We start from the raw sequence: 17,108 nt of genomic DNA, 5'->3' as shown, positions 1-17,108 counted from the left end.
TTGGTGCATTTATTTTAAAGCAAATGTCTCGCAGTTTTGGACATATTAGCGAGTGATTTCTGAAACGAATTTTCACTCCTCTGAATTAAGTGTTCATTCTCAATCACATGATTTTTTTCAAAATGTAGAAATCCGAGATAAAACTTCAAAGATTACTGTGCAATAAAAATATTGTCTGATGTAAATACCTATGTTAATTTCAAAATTACATTGAATTTAAATGTGTGAAGTACTTAGGAAAAACCTTGTACATCCTTTATTCAAGTTTCATGATTCAAGTGCAGGTGTTTTTAAAACATATTCCTTGTGGACCGAGAATTGTCTGAGATACAGAAAGGAAAGAGAGCATCTATTAAATTTCATGTCCTTTGCCTTTCGTTGTCAATTATTGTTCAGAAATATGCTTTTGTAATGTATATGTAATAAGAAAATTCAGGTGGTAAGTTATATAAAAGGCTAGAGCGATTTACAAATCATTTCGACCTATCATTGTAGAGCAAGGCCACCTTTTAACGTTGCACTCGTTTTACAGTCCTTTCCAGTTCATTGTTATCCAGAGGTATGCAGAGAAAACTCCCAAAAATCTAAAGAGCGAAGTCCAGTTAGTCCGCTTACTAGTTGAGGTCTTTCAAATATCTTGGGGTTTTGTCTCTGACACTGAAGCACCACACATACACGCAGTATCAGATTATTAATTTATCTATTCAGTTTCATATCGAGCATATTAGCCGTAACTACATTTAAATGCTATTAGAAGTAAAAGACCGAATTATTAAGAAAGATTAATTACCCCAAATAGCACATGACGTAGCAAAGACGTTGCAAAGTGGTCGTGGTAACGTCTTTGCGACGTCATGCGCCACGCGTAGATTTTGAAAGTAAATACCTAAAAGACTATATTTTCTAAAAAGTACTGCTACTTATTGATGAAACTGTGTTCAGTGTTTTCAAAAGCTATAGTCGTGAAAAGATCTGGCGGCAGAAAAATGTAGAAATGAAACCAAATAATTTGATAGCAACTGTTTAAACATGATGAAGAGAGGGTAATTTTTCTAGGACCATTGTATGGAGGTAAATTAATTTGCATTTGTTACTAGGATTATTTCGTGTATCTGAAACTCTTAGAAAGTAACCTGTTGAAAAGTTGGAAGACACTGGGTCTTTCAAAAAGACAATGACCTAAAACATGCTGCTAAGCTTGCTACAGAATAGCTCCAGTGTAAATCTCCCAATAACCTGTATTCACCACTTCAGTCCCCAGTTTCAAATACTATAGCACACTGTTTCATAATCCGATTTATTTGTAGGACTGGTAAAATATTTCAGTGTTTTATCGCGGACCGATAAGGCTAGTAATTTGGAGTATTGGCACAATCTTTACATATACAAAAGTGTTGAAATTAAACAATTGGAGGGACCCGCACCTGTCCGCGGATTGTCAGTTGAGAAACACTGCTATAGAAGAAATGTGGGATTTTAATCACAGAAACTCTGAAGGCAGCAAATGAACGAGTAGGGGTTGATATTATACCAGATTCGACAACAAATCTGATTCTGTCGATGCCAGACAGATTACGGGCAGAGGAAAATGTAAAAAGATGGAGCCAAAAGGTATAAACTTTACTTTTTTATTGATTTGACCGGAGTAAATGAAGTACTTCTCTCTCTGTATTTAGACGTTTTGACATCCAAAATATCAGTTTTTGTAATAATTGTTGAAATTCAACGATCTATGGTTTATTTTCTTGATTAGACATAAATTTATGTCTCGAAAGTTTATTACGATTTATTTATTTATTTATTTATTTATCTTTTAAATATCAGTATAAATACAAATAAATGTATTTTTGATTGCATGTAAACTTTTGCTACTCTATGCATGTCAGTATACTTAGTGTGCAAGATATTCAATTATGCTGATTAAATTCAAGCTATTTTATTGCTATTTTAAACGTAAGTAGAAATGGAGGAATCCTTTAAAATTTTTCTGAAACCATTATTATCATTTCTGAAAACTGCATTTTCAGAAACTGTTTATTACGCCATTATTTTTTATCATTTTTTATCATTTTGCTTTTCAAACATGTATCTGCGTCTCAAAACTCTTGAACACTGGCTTTTCATATAGCATAAAAATTGAATTTTGAACATTATTCTATCATTATTAATTTTTGTTCATAGTTATGCCATTAATTAAAATGATTTTATATAAAAGATGTCGTTTCTTTGTTCTAGTTCTCCAAATATGCATGTTTTAAAATAAAAACAAGAATAATAAAGGTAATATATTTTGTGGAATGATGATTATAACTTTGCATTTTACTTATTTACAGCGAAATTATAATATTGTCGTATAATAATAAGTAACAGGGAGTTTCATTATCCAACTATCACATTTAAATGCGTCCTTTAACTAACAAATGACCGTCCATTGCAAAAAAGTAACTTAGTAAAATTGTTCTTCCTGTATTTTGGTGGTAAAATCTGTCTCATGTGTGTAAAACACAAAGCAACAAGAATTCGCCATGTGAGCTTTATTTTTAAAAGAATGTCTCCAAAATTTGCTATCTTATTTTTCATAAAAATAAAGGAGTGATATTAAGTTTGCTTACAGGAAAGGCACACATGCTCTGTTTGCTTATGGAAAGGGATATTTTCTTGGAAGACGTTTGAAGGGGAATCGGAACGTAGTTGCTTTACAAATGAGGAAAACCCATTGAAGTTTCATGTCGCTGGGAAAAAACGAATCGAATTAACACTGCGTCGCTACTTTTGTCCCGAATAATCGACCACGGAAAAATAAAGAAAATGAACAAACACAGTTTTCAAGGTTAAACTTTATGTATTTATTTATTTTTGCATAACAGTATTTATCGAACATATATTCTTTACTTAAAAAGTGAAAGAATGTTCTAGACAGAGAAAATTGTCGTATGCTTCACATACTTTACAGAAAATGTTTCTCATCATAACACTAAAACGTATTTAATTACTGTTAAGCATATCCTACCAATAACAAGTATATACAGTGGGTGCAAGATTTAATTTTGAAATTGAAAAATATAAAGCAGCGGAACATAGAAGCAAATTTGACCGTGTTATTCATTTAAAACGAAATACTTGAAATTTAAATGCATTAATTAAACTGTTATAATACTTAGGCGTTTTAAAGAAAATATTAGTATATGCTTTTAAGAATTCGTTTATCCTACCAAACCGTCAACAAGGGATATTGTTGCTCTGTTGAAATCAATCGAAAGGACTTTTGGCGATATTTCTTTTTCTGCAGTAGGAAAAAACCTTCGGGGTTCTTCGCATTTTGGCAACAAAGATTTCTACGGTGATGTTGCAAGTAGGAAAGTACCCCCTGGTTTAAAATAAATACTGTTTTTTCAGATTCCATTATTTAATAGTAGGGATAGAGCAGACTTGCTGAATTTCAGTCGCAATATCTGTTCAACAAATCTTTTTAAATACATGGAATAACGGCTTTTAAGTATAACAGAACCACCAGAAAATTTAAAGATTTATATCTCAAACATATACAGAGTCTCAAATATTAAGTAATTTCCACTTACTTTAAATGTAATGGCACCGTTTTTGTTCGGATCAAAAGTTTTGAAAACGTAATGGGCATAAAGACTCGCATCTGAAAGAAAGAAAAGGGAAATTTAAATTCATAATAGGAATATTTCAGTAATAAATCTTGCATAAAATACTTACAAGAGAAATAAATAAACAATCAAAATACAATTATCAATTCAGATGGCTAATGTTCCGTTTCAAATTCTCGAAGACCACAGAAAGACTAAGGTTGTCAGAATATTTTTCTCTGATGAATATTGCATGATGTACATGCGTATATGAAGGAATATATTGGCGTTTGAAATTTTCTTATATTGAAAACAGGGATCTGCATTTTTATCAAAAGAATTAATGATTCAAAACAGTTGCTCGACGACTGACAGATTTCGTTCAACATAAGCATAATGTAGTTAGCCACACGAAATATTTTACTGGTAGATTACACAGCATAGTTGTACGTGATATTCATTCACAGCTATCTGTGTGTACATAAAATAGTATGCAGCTCAATCAAATACTATGTTAATATTCTAGAAAGAAGATATGTTGTCAAACATAAAGCTCAATTTTCTATTTTGTTGCACCTGTTGGGCCACGGTCAAATTTAAAATTAATTGATTAATTGAATTTAGGTTTTCATAAAAATAAGATTCAGTGTCAAATTTTTATTTAAAATATTCCTGTAAAGGGGATTAGTCTCAATATGAAAGCGTATGCATGTTCTTACGTCCCAGATTTTCATTCAGATTCGACGATTCCTTTCTCCTGAACTGCTTATTGGACTTGCTGAATTTTTGCGGATTCGTGCTCAAAGCGGATGCTAGATACTCATATTTTTGTTCTAGTATTACTCTATCTCTCAACTGGGTACGTCATGAGTTCTCACTTCAATATATCCGTCACATGTCATTTGAAGAATGTTTATTATTACACATAATACGTATTCTCTCTTATGACACTGATACCCAATTTTTAATTTAATCGATGCTTTAAAAAATATCAGTTTCTGAGCATTAATAAGAAAGAAATTCATTAATTACTATCAAGACTGATGATAAAAGAAAATGTTTTGATTAGTATTTTCACGAATGAAAGTCTGTCTATTGAATCAAAAAAAAAAAAAAAAATTAGACGTGTTATTTTTTGAATGAAAACAGCCACATGAGTAAGAGTCTACGTAAACTGGATTTTAATTGGGAATTTCAGATTAAAACAATATATCCGGGAATTTTTATTAATTATCAAACTTTTGAAACAATATCATTTGAGTAATATAGTAAATATTTCGGATAATGCATAATGCAGCACTTTTGAATAACCACTGAGGCATGAGACTCACACTCCCTCTTCACTCACAAAGAAGACAGCTTTCTGGTAAGCTATCAACTGTTGCCACTATAAATTTATCGTATGCCAATTATACGAGTATAATAATGTTCATTTTTCGCACAGTCTTTAATGTTTCTAAAACTAAATTCAAAGAAATTTTGGAGGGAATTTCCTCCTTACCATGGGCCTTCGTGGTGTAATTGGAAGTACGTGTGGCTAGCATTGAGAATTTCAGAATTAGAATCCCAAGGAGGTCTCGCTGAATTGTCAAGTTTTCCGGTTTTTAAAAAGGGATTCTGAATTGCTCTACAAGTTACGCTGGAACTGAAATATGGTGGATTCATCAGTATAAAAATTTGGCGTCTGTTTCCCCTTTTCCTAAAATGTCACTTAAAAGTGTGGAAGAATGTAAGAAATTTTCTCCTTATGCGCGGATGTGCAATATTGAATTTAGTTGTATTTAATTACCAAAAATAATTACAGCATTGGACATTTGTTGCAACATTAACTTAGTCAGAATAATGTTTCTCATTATCCTTTGATTTTGATGACCAGTATATATATATATAGTAAAGGACTTAATGTCAGACTATAATTTAGCAATATCGAGAAATTTTCCGGGCTATAGTCATGATTAATTGACACAGTTCTGATACGAAATTTGTAAAGAAACAAAATATGACTGTGATCTTATCAGAAGTTTTAGCAGGCATGACGAAGACGAACAGCCGAATCATAATTTCAACTCCAAATTGATATTATGTAAGATAACTAATGAAACAACTTTCACTACTAATATACGAGTATACCTCAAATCCTTCTTTAAACAGTAAGAACATATCGCAGATTCAGTCGAAAATATAAAATCAACCAAAATTTATACATTCATTCATACAAATTGATGCAACTAAGGGAGACAGTTCCCAACTGAAGATACTCCATATTAGGGAGGAGGTGGAAGCTAGTCATAAATTACTCGAGAATAGAACAAAATCCTTGCTACGAAGCGGGGTATTCCATCCTGGAAAGCAGAATTAGTGAAAAGGAACTCTCCCGGAATGCCATCACGCACCGGGCACTCGTCAAGCCTCAAGTGCCGAGGACCACAACAAGGTGAGGCAACAAAGACCGTAACACTGTATTCATGGCCGTCTCGTTACCTACTCGGATGGCCAAAGCCACCATCATTCGGCAGTAGGAATCAGATTCGTATTACTGCGTCCCAGAGTTGTTACTCCCATAGTATATGATACTAAGCAAATGTAATTTCGCGACTCAACAACTCACAACTCAAACTCAAACATAGTGTGAGTATGTAATAATAGCAATCACTTGTACACAACCTAATGAACTCATGGCTGAAATGACTGCTTTTATGTAATTTCGCCGCAAAGCAAACTGGAAGAAATTTCTTTTCAAAATCCCTTAAAACGACCTTTAACCAAAGAAACTTTATTTAAGATTCCAAAATTTATCCGTTCTTGGCAAAATTATATAACATGCTGATAACTTTATTCCAGAATTCTGAGCGAAAGCTTGGTATATTGAATACCTGATACTTCAAGCTGTATCTGAGCTAGCTCAAAATTTCAACGCTTATGTATATGGAATTTAATACTTACACGCATAAATTAAGTGAACACTTAAACACACATTCTTTCGCCATGTGTCACTAAAGATGCAAAATGCAAAAATATTTGAAAACAAAATGTAATACAATCATGTAATAATTGATAAAAGCAGATAGGGAAAAATAAACACGAGAGAACAACAATATGATATAAACAAACATTAAAATGCAATTAAATACTAAAATAGGTTTAGAGTATCATGCAATTTTGAATTCATTTAAAGAGAAAATTAATTTTCTTTGTGCAAAAAAAAGATTACTTTTCTTATAAAAGGTTTATTGGTGCAACAAATCAAAGATTTATTCATAAATGCTAAATTTCATACTTTGATTGCATATTTCAAGTCAAAATGAATTTTAGTCATAAAGTACATTTGAAACTTAACATTTATTATATCCTGCATAGAACTAGCCGTGTATGATAGCCAAATAGTAATAGGAAACACGTTTAAGTAAATGCTTTTGAAATACATTTTTAGCCTCCAAAAAATGTCCTTCACATTTCATACACAGATTTTGAAAGAAATTTTACATAGTATAATATCTCTTCATACATGTTGACTCATTTATAGATCCAGCTACTGATTTGCGGCTGTTAGTCTTGAGTTAAACGAAATTCAAGTGAACAAAAAATGTTTCTATTTGCAAATTTTTCAAAATAAGAAGAAGGCTTTTTGAAAATTAAGTCACGAAGCACGCACTGAATTCTATAAACAACATATATATATAGTTTGTGAAGAAACTGATAGTCACATTTAAAGGTGTGAATTGCGGTTTGTGGTAACTAATTTGAACAATTCTTATATATATAAAAAATTATGTCTTTTAAATATCTTTGGTGAAACGGTTTTTCTTCTCCATGTTCTTTGAACTGAGTATACTTCCGCGTTCATATTTTACATTCCATCACACTGTATTCTTACACCTGCCATACGGTATTACCCGTTCTGACCATCAATTCTGTTACGCGCAGTATGTAATAATATTAAATAATAATAATTAAATGTATATTTATATATCTTTTGCTGCATACCATCTTTTATTATATAGTAAAAAGCAGGCACGTCAAATTTCTAGCTTTAATTTGCTGTAGTCTCTTCAATACTTAAACTGGTAAATGCTGATAATGAATCTCTTTACACTACGTCATTTAAAAATTGATCCATATCCTATGATTGTTACATAACGCTAATGATGCAAGGTATTACATAAACATTTCAGCCTTGATGACATAATTTTAGAGCAGACAGACTTAATTTCGAAAATAATTATTAAATAATAGGAATTAAATGGAAACTGAAACGGGATTACTCTGAACCAACGTTCATCTTACTATAAAGATCAAGCAGCATGATCTGATGAATATGTAATTATCTAAATCTTAAATAAATGTCTATGTCAAATTCAATAGTGGCTTATCTTATTCATTGCTTCAATGAGATAACCAGATTACGTAATCAAGTTTAGGTACTCATATCGTTAATTAGTTGCTTATCGATTAGCCCTTGTAAAACTAGAATTAAGTAACTACAGACAGAATTTAAGCATTGTTTATTCAGTGCTTGATTTCTCGTATGCAAGAGCCTTTGCACGAGGAAACATGAAAGTGCCGATAATTAATTCAAGCATACGGACAGAGAAGTGTTTGAATCAATGCCGTATGTTATTTAATTCTATACGTTATTCCATTAAACCAGAATAATGACCCAGTCATCTAGATTTTCAGATATCATGCCCGATATTGATTAGGATCGTTCTTTCTTCTTTCTACGCCAAGGGAATATGCAATTGTTGTTAAATTTACATATTTTTATTATATTACTATTTATATATATTTGGTCATTTACACAACTTATTGGTCATTTGTATTAAATATGCCCTATAAAAATATTAGATAAAAAACTGGTTACCATTTTAATTATTAAAATTTAAATTATAATAGTTTAATTCTGAAATTTTGTGTGAAATTTGGGCCTGTTTAAGAGAGACAAATTTCTTTATGTCTGATCTTATTTCACATAGTTTTAACCGTAAATTAGGAGCCACCACTACCACCATTTTGTTCTGTATTTAGTTTTCAAATATAACATGGAAGAAACTTCTTGTTCACACTAATAGTTTGTGCAAAAAGGCAAACAAAATGTAATAGCTTTATTCGGAATGCGTTTAAATTCTTTCTCTCGGTTAAGCCAGAAGCTAACACGTGTGTTATGTTTTCAATCAGATTTCGATAACAGGTAATTCCTATCAATTATTTGTTTTCAGGAGATAAGATTTCAGATACATTTGAACAAGACCGATTTCGAATCCAATTCTCTTTTTTATAATACTAGGGGAAATGCATGTAGAAATAATTTACCAATGATTTTTAATGTTGGATGTTAATTCTTTTATTTTTTAATTATTTTCGGTAAAAAAAGTTTCTAAAAACGGTAAAAAGCCTAAAATATTATTATCCAGTGTTTTCATTATTAGATCGAGTTTTTTCGTCATTGCATTTATTTTATCTCTAATGGTAAACAAATTAACACTTTATTATTGTAATCCTAAATTTAATTCATTTAACTTTCCAAAACTATCTGCTAAATATACTAAACGCGCCAACCATTATTCACTAAATGAACAAGATTGCAATTCAAATTTTGGATCAAAAATGAAAATTTGAATTTCTGATCGAAGTTCAAAACGACGATTTGAAACTTTTCCTCTGGATTTCCATCTTACTTCGGAATATAACAAAAGCGTTTCATGTTCATTGCCGATCTCTTGGCATTAAGCTATAAATATTCTTGAATTTAAAGCTCGGCTTTTAATAAAATTAACAATTTTCACAGCTTGATTCAAAACGAGTTTCAGGTTTTGGGGACTGTTTCAGCTACTAAAACTTCACGATGAATAGAGCGGTGAGTGATTTTAATTTTCAGGTGCGACTTTCGTTATTTGAGAAATGCCAAAGAATGATTTTTCTGTTAAAGCCCGAGCCAGAACTCCGTCACTACATAGGGCAACGCACTTATTCCAAGGAATATCATTCTGAATCATAAAATTGTCAATTACTTTGAAAATTTCATTTGCATTTTCTCTATTATGAAGAGATTCACAAAATAAATACTCTTTGGCAATTTGTTTATCTACTTCTAAATGTATGTAAACTAATAATTGAACAAAGTTATTTATAACAATACATACATCCAATTAGAGTGCGAAATACTCACTGTGTTTTATTTTTTGAATAACTGCTAACTAGCTTCCAAAACTTTTCATTACTTGTTTACTGTTTTGAACTTCGATAATTTCTTCTTGAGTATTCTTCAAATTTATCTTTTAAATTGGCAAAATGTCTTTTAAGAAACAATAGTTTCATACTTTGATTGTATAATAGTTCTCCGCAAACAACACATTGAGGTTGAGATTCCATTTCATCGCCTAGTAATTCCAAATGATAAATAACTTTCATTATATTTTCCACAAACAATTTTCTTTTTCTTTTCAATATTCTTAGTGCTAATAGATTGTTTTGGACCCATCACCTACGAATCATCACTTTTTTGCTTAGTCAATCGTAGCCGTTTTACCACTTAAAAAATTTAGGGTTTTTTTTATTATATTTTCACAAACATTTAAATGCAAAATGTATTACGAGTTCTTCAAAAACAAACATCAATATTTTCAAATCGCGTAGAAAACTAAGGAAAACAAAGCAACAAGAAGACAAAATACTAGCTGTTAGAGACAACAAATTGGCGCAAAAAATTACTGCAATTGAAAAAAGAGAAAGATGAGCCCGAAAATGGGGCGATATAAAATTATAAAGTTAAGACACACTAATAAATCGATCAACTTTAAAAGAAGTAATGAGATGCTATTATATTTTTATAGGAACTTATTTTTATTTCCTATTAAATACAGTATCCATTTGTATTACCCCTTTTAAAAACAACATTTTTCACAAATTTTGTTGTGGCATTTGTTACAGCATGTTATTTTGCTAAAAGAATATTTGTGAAAATAAAAACGGATTATTTTGCTATGGTCCATGACTTTAACAAAGCTAATATCGCATAAATGTATGAGTGTTCGAGAAAAAAGTTAAACAGGATGTTGGGATAGTTAAATTTGAGTTTAATCGTTAAAAATACTTTGCTAAAGGGAGTGTGCACTGAAATCTCCAATGAAGACAGATCTGCTTGAAACATTAAGAAAAGAAAAGTTTCGTTTGCTTTCCGAAGGAGGGTAAATTAAAAAGAAAATTTAAATACTTATCAAATTTCCAGATTTTATGATGAGCGACCTCGCTTTTAAATTTCATTAATGATTAGCTGAAAGTTTACTGTGCGACAGAAATAGAATCAAAAGGCCACTGGCGATTTGCGTAGCCTTGGGAACAATCTAGTTTGTGTAACCATTGAATGGAACATATTTGGGAACTTCGGCCAAAAGATTAGCTTCTGTGATTGTAAAAACGTCAGTGACGTAAGTCTTTAATGAATGGAGATGTTTCTGTCTCTATTCTTGCCATAAGGCGTCAGCATTTTACTAAAAAATTCTAAAAATTCGAAATGAGAGCCGCATCTCTTGCTAGAGCTGTAGATCATTATGCCGTACAAGACTTTGTTTGGGGTTAAATATGGAGTTACATTAACTTTGTACCTCCATTTATTCTATCCATATAATAAAAAAAGTTTAAATTCAATATTCATTTATTTATTCTACCCACATATTTATTAATTGTACTCAAATTTATTTATTATGCCTACATTTCCAATGATTCCAATTTTCTACATACATAAACAAATAATTCTTTTCTTTATTATTATTCAATTTAAATACAATTTCGGTTACATGTTTTGACTTAAGCTACATATGATTTGATTGTTTTATTTTAACATAAGACAATAGAGTTATATGTTTAGTTTAATAAAGCTCAGTTTCTTACATAAAATGAACGAATAAATTAAATTTTCTTTTTCAGTTTGTTGAAATAAAATTCGAAAAAGTTTATATCTCCCACTTTCAGTATATTAAATATATGTTAACTTTCCAGTCAGTCACGTGATTCTTCTGCGCGGCTACTGAAACATTATCTGTAATGTTACACGCAAATCAGCTGTTACCCCTACAGTTTGCTTTCAACCTGTTACCATTACAGAAAATTCTTCTGTAACTTTTTGATTTCTGTAACTTTACAAAACTTGTGCCTGTAAAGAGCGAACTTTTTTTTACAGTGTAGTATAAAGTTACGTGCTTTGGAAATGATGACACAACTAATGGAAACACAATTAATCTGGATACTGGAAAAACCAGAATAATTGAGCTGCTTCTTTTAACATAAGCAGCTCAATTATTCTGGTTTTTCCAGTATCCAGATTAATTGTGTTTCCATTAGTTGTGTCATCATTTCCAAAGCACGTAACTTTATACTACACTGTAAAAAAAAAGTTCGCTCTTTACAGGCAAAAGTTTTGTAAAGTTACAGAAGAATTTTCTGTAATGGTAACAGGTTGAAAGCAAACTGTAGGGGTAACAGCTGATTTGCTTGTAACATTACAGATAATGTTTCAGTAGCCGCGCAGAAGAATCACGTGACTGACTGGAAATTAGCCAATCAGGAGAAAAGTGTTTGAAAGCTAGTTGCAGAAAAAAACATGGCTGAATGCATGTTGGTTGTATAGCGCAGGTAAGTAAGAAAATGTTTACAATTACTACTTGAAATATTTTTTGTTCATTTTATGCAGATTATTCTCATGCACTTTGCACTGTTATATGTAGTGAGTAAGTATTTAAACGTTTAAGCTTTGCGATTAATTAATATCAGTGTTCGTAATGTCTAATGAGTTGAAAGAGTGCAAAATATTTATTCCAAATGCAGATCTAATAGTAGTATTTTGTCATTGTGCATCCGATAAATTACGCCTTCAACTGCCCTTATTATTATTTAAAACTAATTATTCCAAAATTTAATCACTGTTTGTGGTATATAATTGAAATGGTAATGTGGTTGTTGAAAACAAAACTAATCATTTTAACGTTCTTTTCCAATCGTCTGACCAAAGAACGTTTGACATCTTTTTCCCGGCAGGCCTTGCGAGAAACGTTTATATAAACATTTAGAATTCTGAATGTAATGTATATATTATTTTGCTTACTAGGTTTAGTTTATTCTTTTTCTAGGATTATCTAATTAGTTATACCTGGTTTATAATTCAGTCTAATATGTTTATGTACGAGTGTGTTATGAAGTAAAATAACAAAAACGTGAACAACGCGGTCGAGAATCTCGTTTATTCCTTTAGTGTAATAATATTTTTTCAGTGGTATTAATTTCTTACGAAAATATTATAATTCCAAAATGAAGTAATTATACTGATTAAAAATATGCCGTATCATACTTTTCGTAATGTTTTGTTTTACTAACTAGATGCAACTTAATTATTCCATATATTTTAATATACCAATATCAACAGGGGAAAAATGGAAATGACCTAAAATATTTTTCTAACAATTCGTTAAACTAATTATAAAGCAAAACTAAAATTTTGTGCATTATTTCCAAAAATATCATTTCATTAATATTTTATAAATGACAACATATATTATATTGTATATATAACTACCATTGCATACTTATAAGTTTTTAAACATTTAATGTAGAATTTATGTTGATTTTATTTTGCCCAGTTTTAATACAGTTTTGAAGTATGATAGTCTTGTTACTAGGATAGCATGAATCTGCTAATACAAGTTTAATACATTTCTTGACAAATGTTTCTCTTATTCATGTAATATAATATATAAATCATAAAATAAGTTTTCTTAAAAATAAATTATTATTGTTTATTGGAATTTAAAACAATTCTGTATCTGTATGTTGTATTAAAAATAAAATAATAATGAATTTTTAATGAAGCATTGATTTTAGCATTAACAATGTATATATATATATATATATATACACATGAATAAATGGAAATGCAAGCTACTTTTCCTTACAAAACCGCCTATGAATATATACTTTCCTTTAGGCTGATAGCCTTTGCATGCTTTGCCATATTCTATCAATCCAAATGATGCAAATATGCAGAAAACTTTACTTTCTTTGAAAGTTAATACCGGAAATAAAATTCAGTGCATTTGTAAACTACGTTAGTTCTCTTATAGCTTGGCATTTAATTACCCAATGATTTACTAGTCCAAACTAAGGCAGAATTCAGATATCGTTCAAATAAAAGAAAATTAATAAGGTCTGATTTTTAGACGTATATATGAAGATTTATTTTTTTAAATATTATTTTAAGTCAACCAAATTAATTTCAAATTTAAGTAAGTATTCATGCCTTTCAGTAGCATTATTTTTGATATCTTAAAGCAATGTTATGAAAGACTAGCGAAGTGGATTTGCAAGTTCTAATTACGCAAGGTCCCATGCTTTAAGGGGTCATTTTTAAAAATACTTAATTAAAAAAATATTTAACGTAAAACTTCCAAACTTCACACATGTGGAATATTAATTCTATATATTTTATCTCATTCTTATTTTATTAATTAATTTCATAGCATTTTGTGTGACACTAGTAGTAATTATTAATAAAATTTTATGCTGTTTCTGATCTATGTTTTGATTTTGTTATTAATTACGTTAGTTTACATAAGATTTAAAATTATGTAAGGTACAGAAACCTTCTGCATCTATTAATATATGCTGAAGTGAATGAAATTATGCCAGTGAAATTTTTTAAAATCAAAAACAAATTTCTGTGGAAAATTAAAGTTATAAATTCTAAATGCAAACAAAGGAGTGAATTTGAAAGTTATCAAATAAGCCAAAGTGTTGGTCATTTTTTCAGTTTTCCAGAAGAATTTTTATACTTTGCAGAATGGGAATATGATGTTTGGTTTTGTTAGTATTAATTATTACAACTGAATTATTGCAACTTACATTGCAACACGTAATTTAGCTTAAAATTTATTTGAACTTAATTTTCTAATTTATTTTGATCATGTATATTTCATGTGTCATAAGTCTTTGAAATGAACTTAATTCTATTTATTTACACAATTTTTTTAAAGAACAAAAAGTCACATTTGGTTTGCTTAGTTGCACACGAAGATACATACCTATATATAGAGAGAGAGAGAGGGAGAAAGAGGAGTTATGTTTACTTGCAGACTTTTTTATTCCTTTTTACTAATATTATAGTATGAAAATCAAGGGGGAAATTAAGCAATCAATTTAATTTTGAAGGATGTGATTACAATAAGATCATAAACAATCAAAAATATTCATGAATGAACTACTGGTAACTATCATAGTATTATTATTTAAAAGAAACCTACATTCCAATAAGAACACTTAGTAACATAACCATTTAAGTTATCTGATAAAAGTAATTTTCATTCCTACTTCCCTATACCTTGAATTTCACTCTTAGTATTGCCCACTGCTACTCCCTAGACCTCAAAGCATTTAATGCATCTGGAGCTGCAATTTGTGTCTTCTTTTACAGCATGCAAGTTATCACCGTTTAGTTTGTACTGCCACGAGCAATGATCTTCAGGATTACCGTATTGCGTTGCATATTCCACCCCACCCAGCTTTAGAACCAGATTCTGAAAATTAAAAAAATATTTACATAATTTTCCCCCTTTTAATGCATTCAGAAAATGAATATCCCAAGATTTTAAAATGGATTTATCAACATAATGATTGTTTTCGTCATACTAACAAAGGCAAACTTTTGCACACTTAAGGCCCCGTTGAATCTTTCTCTTCTAACTGTTGAATATTATGTCAGCCTAATACAAACAATGATCTATGATAGTGAAAGCAAATACCAACTGCCATTCTCTGTGCAATTTTGCCATATCAGCTGAATGTTCCCCCTAGCAAGCATCGGACCACAACCTTCTCTAATTATTTATGTATGATCTGAGGCCTAAGGATTTGCAAGAACAACAATGAGAATGACAGAAGTTCAAATTATAAAGAAGAAATAACTTATTAGATATTGCAATTATGTGTATTCTTATTGAAATAGAGGTTTCTTTTAAATAAATAATATTGTGATAGTAGTAGTTTATCCATGATTACTTTTCCTTTGTTATATTCCTACTGTGACTGTGTCCTTTGGAAATTAAATTATTCGTTTAATTTTTCCCTCTTAATTTTCGGAAGATAAAATTAGTAAAAATAAGTGGGAATATGGCATCAAGAGCATTAGATATCCCCATTTTCTTGAAGCTGTTCACTATTATTGTTTCATCAATGATAGGCCATGCACCCAAAATCCACTAGCAAATCAGTTAGTAAGATGAAAATGACCACTATGCGGACAAAACATTTAGGGTAACTTGTTTTGTGAGCGCCTTAAGGAAGACAAACATTACCTAAATCTTTAAAACATATTCAGAATCTTGTGCTAAAAGAAAGCTAGGGGGAAAATGTTGTCCGAGTCCCAGTGATTCCTTTGGACGAATATGTAATATTGTTTTAGAAATTTAAGGTAATAAATATAATATTTTTCGAATGCTAAAACAGTTCGAGAAATTTATTCAAGTTCTGAATTCTGAATATAAGTATACTGTATATTATATTTAATAACTATGGTGGCTTCATTTATGAAAATATTTGAATATTGGCTGTTTTTCTACAATGAACCTTCTCTAAGCTAGCTAGCTATACGTGATTCCTGAAAATTTTGATCTTTAAATGATAGTGGGCATCCTAGAGAAGTTATGTTTACTAATTAGTTATTTTATGAGCAATGCTGGTTAAATTTAAAAAGTGATTGACTGAGGTAGCTTGTCGTAATGAGACGGTTCACTGTAATCCAATTTTTTAAAGAATTTAAGCTGTTCTTAATTAATTAAGATATTATAAAGAAATATGATTAAAAGTGAGCACATGTTTAAAACATCTATTAAAATAATTTTATAAGCTTTTTAAGAGCATGATTATGATTTTAAAAGAAATGTTTTTTTCTTTATTTAGGAGACATGGTTTACAAAGAGGAGAAAAACCATTCATTTTTTCCAAGCAGTCGAAACGAATTTTTATGAAATGTTTATTAAATTATATTATGTTATTTTTTAATTATTCTTTTTTTTCAGGTTTTATGTAAAGTTTATGAATTAAGTAATACATTATTTTTACTTCTGTATTTTAATTAGCATATTATTTGCTTCATAGTGTTTCACAATAAAATTATAAATTCAATAAACTTCTTAATTAACATGCTGTAATATAGAGAGAGCATAAAGTTTGTTTTCTGTTGTCACATGTTTATTTCACAATTTTGTATGCGAATCTCGAAATTTATAATAACTAGGAATACTTTTTTCGTATCACTTTCGAAATGGTAAATATTAAGCTTAGATTTATTACATATTATGTTTGTAAAAAATTATAGGTAAAATTAAAATGCATTAAATTTTAAGCTAAATTGAAGTATTAATTTTAGAAATAAATTTCTTAAAGGCATAATTGTATTAAGAATTTTAAGGGAAACAAGGCTTTAAAAATTAAGGTCAGTTGGCAAAGTTTTATGCTTATTCAAAAAGCATGACA

The 17,108-nt window shown here is 30.0% G+C and overlaps 1 protein-coding gene across 1 annotated transcript in view; it reads right to left on the bottom strand.

Moving 5' to 3' along the window:
* The window catches only part of LOC146998458 (Kv channel-interacting protein 4-like), a 589,769-nt gene that overhangs the window by 304,679 nt on the left and 267,982 nt on the right, over positions 1-17,108 (bottom strand). The window contains exon 3 of the mRNA XM_085810305.1: positions 3,579-3,649. Within this exon, the coding sequence (XP_085666431.1) occupies positions 3,579-3,649 (71 nt within the window). The remainder of the gene's footprint in view (positions 1-3,578; positions 3,650-17,108) is intronic.

This window comes from Stegodyphus dumicola, chromosome 2 (genome assembly GCF_044657685.1).
Source record: "Stegodyphus dumicola isolate Sdum_Otavi_A_Nest chromosome 2, ASM4465768v1".
In the NCBI taxonomy this organism is placed as follows: domain Eukaryota; kingdom Metazoa; phylum Arthropoda; class Arachnida; order Araneae; family Eresidae; genus Stegodyphus; species Stegodyphus dumicola.
This window is presented reverse-complemented; position numbering and strand designations above follow the sequence as displayed.